This window comes from Wasmannia auropunctata, unplaced genomic scaffold (assembly GCF_000956235.1).
Source record: "Wasmannia auropunctata unplaced genomic scaffold, wasmannia.A_1.0 LD335709.1, whole genome shotgun sequence".
NCBI lineage: Eukaryota > Metazoa > Arthropoda > Insecta > Hymenoptera > Formicidae > Wasmannia > Wasmannia auropunctata.
In genome coordinates, this window is record NW_012027181.1 from 1,121,450 (window position 1) to 1,132,761 (window position 11,312).

The window sequence follows — 11,312 nt, forward strand, 5'->3', positions numbered from 1 at the left end:
TGGACGGGCGCATAAAGATTTTTGGTTACATCTCCGACAAGTTACTAATTGAGATTCAGCGACACGCATAATCGTCCCGAAATAACACGGATTCCAATCGGCGTAGGGCGCCGTGAAAGGCGAAATACGGGCGGGACCATTCATCCCGACGGTTAAAATCACCGAATATTTCACTTTGCTGAGCCAGCTGAGCCTGCCACCGCCTGTCGCGGCACCCCGGCACGATGGAAACGATGGAGGGATGAAGCGGACCTTCTCTCCACGACTCGCACTCCCACACCCCTACGACACGAGAGAGGAGAGAGGGCGAGAGAGAAAGAGAGAGAAAGAGAGCCACCGGCTCTAGAAACCTACGGTTTGCCACCCACATCCCTCTCGCTCTGTCTCTTCCCTCCCCCGCTCGCCCTCTTCCCTACGCTAGGCTGCAGATTTATGCGCCCCGCCTTGCAGCGCTGATATCCGAGAGCTCACGACCCGCTCCGTCCGTAATGAAAGAAATAAATTTACTCTTCTGGGGGTGCCCCGGGGATTGGGACTCGTCCGTTCGTGTGCGCACACGGACGCGGCTCTCCGCATTCTGACGGTGTTAGCGGGGAGTAGGATCGCCAATTTAAGGATTTTGTCACTAGATCCTCTGGCTGGCTTTGACTCACCGGAGTTTAGTAACTCAAAGAAGGTGGTATATATTTTACCTCGCAACGTGCCCGTAATAACAAATAAAAATACAACAGACAAGAGAGGTATAGGTGCGTCGGTGCAGGTGGGGCAAAGGAGAAGAGAAAGAATTCGGAACAAAGGAAATGATGTCTGGGTAAGTATCTCCGAAAAAAGGGCCGTGATTTATTACAAGCGTTGAATTTTTCACTTGTCCCTCACATCTTTTCAACTTGTTCTGTAGACAGATTAGCCACGTCAAATTAAGGACGCAGTAGATTAATTTTGCTATTCACTCCAAGGCAAACTTAATAATTGAGCTATCCATTATTTTGTACAAAGGAAGGAAATGAACGTACCTACAAATATACGTCTGTGTGTGTGTGTGTGTGTGTGTGTATGCGCACGCGCACGTGTATATGAGAGATGTTAAACTTCTTAAGATGCATAGTTAAGATATACAGTGATAAGTAGATTACTCATAATCAGTACGACTATTGACAATGATTAACAACATGATGGAATGATTGATAACGGTATCATTTCGTGTCTGAGTAAAATGCTACGGAACTGTTTAGTTTAGCGATAAGAAAGAGGTGAGTAATAAACGAAAGAGCGTAATCAGAATTTTGTAAAGATTATCTGCGGTAGAGGAGAGCAAAGTTTCGAGACGGATAAACACGGAGCCGATTCGTCGGGAATGATTATCTTAATAGTTTATATAATAGAAATTGCGCTGTGTGATGTACGGATGAAGTATGTAAAAGGTATCTTGAATTTCTCCGCGAGGCTTCAACGTGGACGAATAATGGGCTCGGACATGTAAGAAACTACGCCTCGTTGCCAGTGAATGACAGATTGTGAAGTGCGTTTGATAAATTGTCCGTCAGGCATGACTGACGAGCGGAGATCGTAACAGGTCAGCGAAACCGGGCAGACTGATTTTTATATCTTGTAATAGCAAAAAGGAAAAAAGAAAGAGAGAGAGAGAGAGAAACGCGAGATATGAGCGCAGGAATCAAACTAAATGTCATAATAATTGATATCTTTACAGTTAACGTATATTTAGTAGCGTATATTTTTTCGGAGTACTGCACAGACGAGAGAGGACTAAAATTGAAATATCCGAGAAATTGCGCATTTTGATAATCTCGAATGTCGGCTCTATATGAAGAGTTGCGCGCGAAGTTTACACAAGACGGTAAATTGCAAAACGTCGAGCGTGAAAGAGGAAGGGACTGGATTGAACGAAACAACAATATGCTAAAAAAAAAACGCATAATATACGGTAGAAAAGATTCTACGGTAGAAATAATTCTACAAACATTGCTTTTTTATTAAAACGGTATGGAAACTCAACGATATTTACAAGAGAAATTTACAATGAATAAGACGTACCGTACACCATGTTATTTTTTCGTTTATTAGAATATTCTCATTCGACAACGTGAGTCGACGTGATGTTTCAACGATACACGATTCAATACGCTCCCGGATATACTATTATGAAAACAATCATCTCTCAGTGCGAAATTACTGAATTTCGAAAAGAAAATGATAAAACAGATTCTCTCTAGATCAATTTTATTTTCGTTCTTTCGGCATTCGGTATTTGCCTTACACAATTAACGATAATAAATTACAATGTTGTGTGTTAGGAGATATCTTTAGACACATTTTCGTTAATAATATCCCTTCCCTACGTGTTTGTTTTCTCAAGAGAGTAGCGTAATATCACAGTTATATCGTGGACATAAGATTACGCGCGACCGATTGTCCGTACGGTGCTGCGCGCGCTATCGAACGTATTTTTGCACGAGAAGCTCGCGTTCGCGGAGCGTCGGGAAAACAATACAGTAGTACGCACTTTTGCAATCATATGTCGCCGAATAAATGATCGATTAACGTCGCCTACGAATACGAGGATGACGTGTACAACGAGGTGTTGTCGGGATGATCGCCGAAAAAAAAACTCGAAACAGCACGCGATTCGCGGAAGCGCAGTCGGAAAGTGCCTCGTGAGTTCTTTGAATAGAGTAGAGGCGAATTTTTTTTTAACGTGTCCTCAGTCGGCGTAACGCGTCCGGCAGTTGCAACAACATCAACTTACAGCTGGCCAGGTAATCCTTTCCCCCTACATGGTAACCGGATTTTTAATAGAGATGCGTGTATTACCGGTATCATAGAAGTTCCGCGCAAGAGAATGGATCTCGCGATGCAACGTCAACACTGCCAAGTTGTTTCATAAACTTTAATCATAATCCTCAATGTACACATATATTTATATTTATATATACATATATAGAATTCTTTTAAATAAATCTGTATTGTACACATTGGCTATTTACACATCAGTCTGAGACGGCAGATATCATCATTCGTCAGGTTATCATCATTTTGCACATTTTTTTTTCCAACTGTACACTGAGAAAAGGGAAAGATACAAAGAGAGAGGGAGGAACGAGAAGAAAATCCCTTTGAAAGATCCTATCGGTCGTACCACCCTCTTCTTCCCTCCCCCTTCCCCCTTCCGAAATATATATATCCATCTTAGGGATGTACGGCGGCGCCGATTCGCTGTCCGTAAACGGCGTACGGCGAATAATACGGTCCTAAGGCGTTGAAAGCGCTGTACGGCGAGGCCGCGAGCGAGGCTGGCAGCGGACCCGTCGGCGGCTTGCCGTACGGATGATACCGCGTGCCGAGCGGGCTCAGCGACGGCGCCGGGTAGGTGCCGCCGCTGGCGCGGTGCAGGGTGGTCGACGGCGACAGCAGCGGATGCGGATGCGGATTGCCGAGGAGCGCCGCCGCGGAGGCCGCCGCGTGATCGCCGCCGGTCAGGCTCGTGTGGCTACGCAGATGCTGGAGCAGCTCCTCCGACGTGGAGAATCGCTTGCCGCAATACGACTCGCCGGCGATCCAGTTGCAGACGTAGGGCCGGCCACCTGCCAGCGTGGACGGATAGGACAACGACGGTGGCGGCATCGGGCCCAGGGACGACAAGGCCATCGCCAGCCCGTACTTCTGATGGTCGCACTGCGTGCAACCGCTCGGACAGCTGCCCGCGCCCATCATGATCTGCGCGCTGTGCATGCTGTACTGGCAACCAGTGCAAAAGGGATCCTTGCACACGGGCACCAGGGCCTCGCCGCCGGCGGGTGTCTTGACGCGGGCGTAACTCAAGTACGGATTGCCGCTGGTCGGGCCCGCCGACGGGTAGCCGACGGAGAGCAGCGCCGCCGCATGATGCGAGAAGGGTGACGCGCCCGCGAACGGCGGCCTGAAGGCCGGATTCTCGGCGAGGCCCGGCGGGCAGCACAGCGGATTGCTGGAGAATCCTGGAAGACCCGCCTTGTAAGCGGCCAGATTCGCATCCTTCGTGTGCGCGCCGGAGAGAATCTCCATTCCGGATCGGATAATCGGACTCGCGCCGTTGTTGTTGTTATTACTGCTGCCGTTGTTGCTGTTGCTCCGCGGTGAACCGTCGGTCTTCTCGCGGTCCGCCGGGGTCTTCCGGTCGACCGACGGCGTGCCGCTGGTCGTCGTTGCCGTCGCTTGGCTGCTCGGCGACGCGGACTTTCGGCTCACCGGCGTACGATTGCCGGACGACTTTTTGTCGGGATACGTGCTGTCACTCACACTGATACAATCCTGACCACTGACACTGTGCACACTGGCTTTCGACGTGGGTCTACCCTCGTCCGAGGTCGTCTTCTTCGTCACGACGTTGGTCTCGTACGGCTTGAACGCCAGCGGCTTGCCGTCCGTCGGACTGCCGCGGGTATTGCGCTCCAGTTTCGCGGCCGGCGGCGATTTCGCGTTTGTGGCGATGCTCATGCCCTTCGAGCTCTTCTCCAAAGGCGAAATCAGCGGTTTCGTCGGCGAATCCGCTCCGATTTGGCTACATGTCTGTGCCAACAATGCCAACGGACTCTTTTTCGCATCCAATTGCACCTAATCGGAAAAAAAGAAATAGAATTACAGACAAAATTGTAGAAAAATACATCCATGATTTTCGTATTAGTGAAAATAAAGCAGAAAATAAAGCGTACATTGATTAAAAGTAACAATATATACAATAATTATCGTTTGTCTCTGATTCCGTCGGACACAAATGGACGACTTCGCAATCGGGCGAATCTATTAGAAAATCGTGAAAATAATGGAAAAAAATACCGCGACTTCGAAATTTTGATTTTTCCCCGCATTTATTCTAATTTTCAGCATGTAAATCTCTTTCCCCTCCCTTACTTTTTGCTCAAAATCAACACGATAGAAATGGTACGAAAATTTGAAGAGGGAATGATACTAAAGGAGATACTAACCGAAGTTGCAACTGGCGAAAGGTAATCCGGTTGTAGATACTGATTGTGTCCAGTAGTCAGCATACTGCCTTCCTCGAGCACAACCATTTGGTTATCCCACTGATTGATCGCACTGCACTTTATAAATCAACAAAATGGATATTCCACACAGACACCGCGTATGCGCGTGCCGGAACTGAATCGCGTCGAGCCCCCGACGCGACGACGAAGGTGGACCAAACAAGAGGGATTCGCGAAGGCACGGCGTCGTGACTGCGCCTCCGTCGGGAATCGATCACCTTGCGCGGCCACGTATCCTGGGCACAATGGTCGACGCGTACACCACGGAAACCAGGAAAATAATGACGGCTCTCGCGCAAGCGGCTCACTCCGTGCTCCCGACTGCTCCGAGCCAAGTGCCACCTTCGCGCCGTCTGGCGTCTACGGCGAGAATCTCTCAACCCCCTCGCACCCCCCCGTACCCTCCTGGCTCCCCTATCCTTGACGACCCGGGGTGTATAACCTGTCCTCTCCTGTCATCCCCACCACCCTCGCGGACGCCACGTTGGTGGGGGCGAGATGGCATTATGGTGGGAGAATTGCGGTGCTGCGTGGGGTGTGGGAAGGCATTCTAATTCAACACGCCACCCATGATGTTGGCCCGACGATGACAGCTCCCATCCCGGCTTTGATATTTCACCGCTTTTACAGCCGTCCATTCCCCTCCCCCCGCACGTCCGACCGACGAGGGCTCGCGTCCCCTTCCCCCTCGCCTTTCCCCTCCCTTCCCCACCACCAGTCCCTTCTCCGTCCCTCTGTCCCTCTTTCTCTCTCTCTCTCTCTCTCTCTACCATGCCATGGTCGCTTCCCCTCCGCCCACCCTCCCGCGCCCGAGCTACCATAGCTGCCACGACACGGAACCGTCGTTCCTGCCACCACGGCAACCCGATATTTTATACCGTGAAACCTGTCTGTCTCTCCAGCCGGCCCCGCTTAATAAGCAGCTTTCAAAATAGAAATGTAATGGGCCGCCGGGGGTAGGGGAGTACGGGTCGGGTGATTGATTGCTCGCTCAGCGACTTACCGACTTGCCGCGGCCCCACGGGGTAACGAATGACAGCCACTTAAGCGCTGTTTGCCTACAGTTTTGTAAAAGCGTTTTAATTATCGCCCCGGCCCCGACCGCGGTGCGCACTGAGTCATCCGGTACTTAACGCCTCGTGGCTACCGATCTCCCTGGCGTTTGCGTGCCGCTCTCTTTATTGTCGCGTCGCCGGTGCTCCTCGGATTCGTCGATATCGAACAATCGCTGCCGATATGGCGAGTTTACCGATCTCTCATCGAAGGCAGCGTTCTAAATATATATTTTGCACGTGACACACATGCGATACAAGAATTTCTTCGTGAACCTTGGACTGGCCAATCACCGGATAATACAAATACAGTGATTCTGCATCTACTTTCAACACGTACGTATGTATCTGTTCGATGCATATCATTTAAAGCGAAATCACGATCAGAGATGAACGAGATCCTTTTTGCTACGCGTTTCAACGAACTCCGTCGCGATATTATTGTCGGGTTTACCTCGCGCAGAACGAAACGCGCAAAATACATATATTCGGCGAAATCCAACGGCGCGCTCACGCGCGTAACGCATTTTACGCGCTCGCCAGGTACGCATCATACGCGTCCGCTTGACGAGCGATACGGCTATTAAAGAGCTTGACTATCGGACCTCGTTTGGAACTCAAACGCTCCGCGGTTAGGCGATTACGGCCATTCCGCTAAGTACAGCTTAAGCAAGATAAAGCGATCGATGAAGTAACTATGTTACAAGGTAATTACGACGAATTATGACGATATCCACACACCCCGCTACGTAGACCGCATACCCGCGGTAAACAATAATTACCCCGGGGAGCACTTCGAGCCCCAGGAATGCAGCCGAACAGTATCTGAGAAATGCATATAGGTATGTCGGCCCGTAATTTAACACTAGAAGTCATTATAACCATTCTCGATATCATTAACCATTACAATATGAGCTGCGAATAGAAATCGGCGACCATGGCTTGCAATGTGTTTACTTTCGGAGGAATAATTTTCGCTACAATTGCACTAAACGTCGATTCTCGTGAAACCGTCTTTACCTTTTACTCTTGCAATCGTAAAAATATAACTCTCCTCCGTCTTGAATTTAGCGTCTTTTTCTTTATCGCATTTAAAATTTGTTTGAAAAACTATTTGAAACTGTGCATCGATAGCAGTGACAAACATATTAATAAAAGTATTTAAAAAATATTTTACAAATTACAAATTATACTTTACAAATATTGTACAAGTACATTTCATTTTAAATACTGCGTTTTGCAAGTATCTAGAAGCAAATTATCTGCATTTTCTTTTTTTTTTAATTATATCAATTACTTTGGAGGATTTTCGTTTCATTCAATGTCGATACCGTATCTCTTTGCCTTATTTAGTTTTCTAAAAAAGGAAAAACACAAAGGCAGTCGCGGCAGCCTAGCTTCTGCGTGAACTGTCTGCTGTTGCGGCGCCGCTAATATCCCGAAGACGACTCTTTGACGTTTTGACACTGACGGATGAGTTTACGGCTAATATAGTTCTCTTTCATCTCCGCGCGACTGGGGTCCCCCCTTCTCCTCTCCCCTGCCCCAACGAAGATTTAGAGTCGACGGCCGTCTCTCTCGATAACGGATTCGGTCTGATCAATGGCGTGTGCTCCTATTATAAACAATGTTTGCCACAGGCAAACTCCGACGTTAAGTACATCCGTAATGATTCGCCGGTCGCGCTGAATATACGTTTCGCGCTGCGTTTCCACAGTGCCACTGTAAATTACGTTGACAGGATCTCTTTTCGCGATCGAATCGTTGTTATATGTGGCTGCGCCGCGCTTTATCAGTAACGGCAGTATATCATAGTTACTGCTGCTTTAGAGCAAGGTTAATTGGCCTTACGCGAACATGAGATATTTTTCTCTTTAAAATATTTGGTAGATGTAGTAGCTCAATGGTTATGCAATGATGAATGTTGTTCGCAATATCTGAAAACGGATATATCATTCGAATTTCTGATGGCTAAACTACGCTGTTTTATTTTTTTTTACTATGACACACACACGCGCGCGCGCGCGTGTGAATGCATGTGACGTAAATATTAAATATTTTTTATAACAAAGTTGATGCAAATTATTAACGCTTAATTATATTCATGTTCTATTTTCTGATACGCTGATCTAATTTTCTTTACAAACATTTACATGGGATCGACAGGCTTCAAGGCTTCTCTCTTTCTCTCGGTAAGAATATTCTCTTCAAAGAGAAAATATACAATATTTATGAGATTTTCTCCTTCAAAAACAGACGATACAACGAATTCCTTTTCCTTAGAAATATCTGCATCCAGAGATTAAAACATTCTTTATTTAAGTCTCTGAAGTCTTGTGTTCACAATGCTAGAATCGTGATCTCAAATCTCGAGCTGACAATACAGAGAGAGACTTGAGCAATCGCATTTGAACAATTCGGCCACTTGACCAATGAGATTCTCGGTCAATTCTCTTTCCTTTCGAGAGCTCGGATCGATTTCTAGGATCGTGGACGAAAAGCTTTAGACCTACTTAGGACAAATATCTACTGCAATAAACTTATTTTCACTTTTACGGACATTTCTCCCGTTGACAAGGCAATGAAACATTGTCCTTTGTCAACCAAATGTGAGAGCGTCGATATACTTGAAAAGATGAAAGACGTGATATATAATATTGTAACACTTGAAAAAAAAAGACACAAAAAAGTAGACAACAAAAACATTTTTATTCAGTGTTGCTCGTAAATCGCTTGTGTAATTTAAAACGGCAGTAAATAAGATTGACTGTTTAATGGAAGTTGTCTTGAGAAATACTTCCATTGTTAGCCTTGTCAACGAAATGGAAAAACACGGATTTATTTATGAGAATTTTCTTTCGCCTTGAATATAATGAAGAAACACGAGTTTACCAATGAGAATTTCCTTCAACGGTTTCACTTTAACAGGATACTGTAATTTTGACGTATTTTTTTTATGAGACACTTTAAGTTTTTATATCCGTATAATATGCGAAAAATCGCTCCTTTCCCGCTAATACGTCAAACTTGAACCTTGAACGACTCCAGAATTTATGTAGGACTGACTTTTGGGATTCCGGAATACACAGCCATTTATAATAAAACGTCAAGACAAAAGCTCAAGTACCGTGACACAAATGATTTTCTCTGTCATTTTGCAGAAAATACATTACACGCGCGGATACATGGAATATATTATTCATTCTTACCGTTCCCGCAAGTCACAAAGCCCGCGCGGTCCGCCCTTCCTTCTGACATAGACATTCGGGATATCATCGGCTACCTGAGAACAAATATGAATCTCGTTATTCGCCGATCCATTTCCGGTTGATTCGGCGCATTGAATCCCGCGAGCCATTCTAAATCGGCGGTACACCGTCAAATGACTGCAGAACACCGACGACACCGGCGACAATGATCCGGCGCGCTGAAGTCCTTCAAGACCGTATTGTGATCGTACCGAATCCCGCCGCGGGAACAATAGACATCGGGAGAGCTTCGGATAAAAGTGTAAAAATGCTGACAAGCGGATAATAAAGGAGGCAGTCAGTCACTTTGAGAGATGGCGCGGAACAAAGAGGGCGAGAGCGAAGGGAGAGACGATCCGCGACGTGGGGCCACGGCGAGGCGAGGCGAGGGAAGGGAAGGGGAGAGGAGCGGAGCGGGGAGGGGTTGCTCGGTGAGCCGTGAAAGGGAAAAAGATGGATGAACGCGAGCGCAGTTGGCGTGCACGGAGGAGAAACAGAATTTGCGGGGGATAATAAATCATAGCGGTCTTTCTTCCCGTCCCATCCTCTTCTCTCTCTCTCTCTCTCTCTTACCTCTCTTCTTCCGCTCCTAACTTCTTATACACCCAAGCTACGCGCGCACCGGAATGACAGGGGGTGCGCGTCACACGCGGGGCGGGGGGGGGAAGCGAGGGGTTATATACGTATATATCGTCGAGAGAGGACGCACGGATACAACCTATTTTGTATCAGCTTTCGCGTGCGAAAAGCACGGCAGCGGCGGCGCACGCGTTTTGCGGCGGTTTCGCCGGGCTTTAACATATCCGGAATCCGCGCGGTTTTCTCGATGGGGATTTATCGCGCGCTCCCCACGCGCGCGCGCGCGTTGCCGCGACGGGCACGTTTCGGTCATTATTACGTCGCGTATATTACGTCACGCGTCAAATATTAATCCGTCGAAACGTAATTAGCTCGTTTATTTTTCGATCGTGCAGCAAGCAAACGCGCGCGCATTTCCTCCCCCTCCCCCTCCCTTCCCCGCTCGTTTGATTCTGCAAAATTAAAACGCCTGCCGCCGCTCGTCGGGGGCCACGGGGTAAATTCCAAAATCCAGCTCTCGCGCGAGACTTGAAATTGACTGCGACCCGACGACGTCGAAAGAGCGCGCGGGCGCAGTGCGGTGCGCGCGTGTCACGCATCTACGACGGGCCGCGGCGCGGCGCACGGTGTACGGGCTCATAATTATTTCTGACAACCCGTTTCACTACGTCGATGATCAAAGAGGTCACGTTACCCCCTCGGCTTCCGACAGGCATGTCGGTCGATGGATCGAACGGGAAAAGGGAAGTGGCGGATAAAAAAAAACGGCGAAGAGAGACAGGGAGACAGAGAGAGAGAGAGAGAGAGAGAGAAAGAAAAGAGGCAAAAGGAAGAGAGAAGTGCACGCTCGGCAATAATAATAACAGGGGACGAAGAGACACGGGGCAGAAATACGGAGCTGCCGGCACAGCACACCGGGGCAGCAACTCGGCAAGGGCCTCGTTGCCTCATGTTTAAATCAGCGATAACGAGAAGCTTCGGTGACATATGTCACTGTCGCTGTCAGCCGGCTACACAATCAATATAGTTACCCGCCCGTCCGCCCGTCCGTCCGTCCATCCGTCCGTCCGCTCGTCCCGCTCGCCGCCCTCTCTCTCTCCTAGCGTCGCCGGCTCCGAGCTCCGCGCCTGCTTTTCAAGCCTTCGCATGCATAGACCGTACACCGGTCCGATAATGTATTCGGTACGTGACTTCGTATTCGACAAATACAAGAGCGCACCAACGTGGTCCGGCGGCGCAGTTCGCCGCGCTGCCGAACCGCCTTTCGCGAAACTCGAAAGGCATCACGCGCGCGCGCGCTATCGCAGACGATCGAGACGGCGATAGATGATGTGTGTAAGAATCGTCCCTTCTATAACGTTTCCCTCACAATCAATTCATCCAATTTCACGCTG

At 48.3% G+C, this 11,312-nt stretch overlaps 1 protein-coding gene across 1 annotated transcript; it reads right to left on the bottom strand.

The window, feature by feature from the left end:
- Positions 1-1,966: 1,966 nt before the first annotated feature.
- Positions 1,967-5,243, bottom strand: LOC105456342 (zinc finger protein Noc). The gene is made up of 2 exons (XM_011700302.1): positions 4,980-5,243; positions 1,967-4,608 (listed from the first exon to the last, which is right to left on the bottom strand). The coding sequence occupies exons 1-2, from the start codon at positions 5,064-5,066 to the stop codon at positions 3,205-3,207; spliced, it is 1,491 nt and encodes a 496-aa protein (XP_011698604.1). The 5' UTR covers positions 5,067-5,243; the 3' UTR covers positions 1,967-3,204.
- Positions 5,244-11,312: the final 6,069 nt, after the last annotated feature.

Excerpts from the sequence above, each read along its gene's own strand:
- LOC105456342 (XM_011700302.1), bottom strand. The coding sequence starts at position 5,066 with ATGGTTGTGCTCGAGGAAGGCAGTATGCTGACTACTGGACACAATCAG. Across the intron at positions 4,609-4,979 it reads TTTCGCCAGTTGCAACTTCG|GTGCAATTGGATGCGAAAAA; the intron begins GTTAGTATCTCC and ends TTTTCCGATTAG.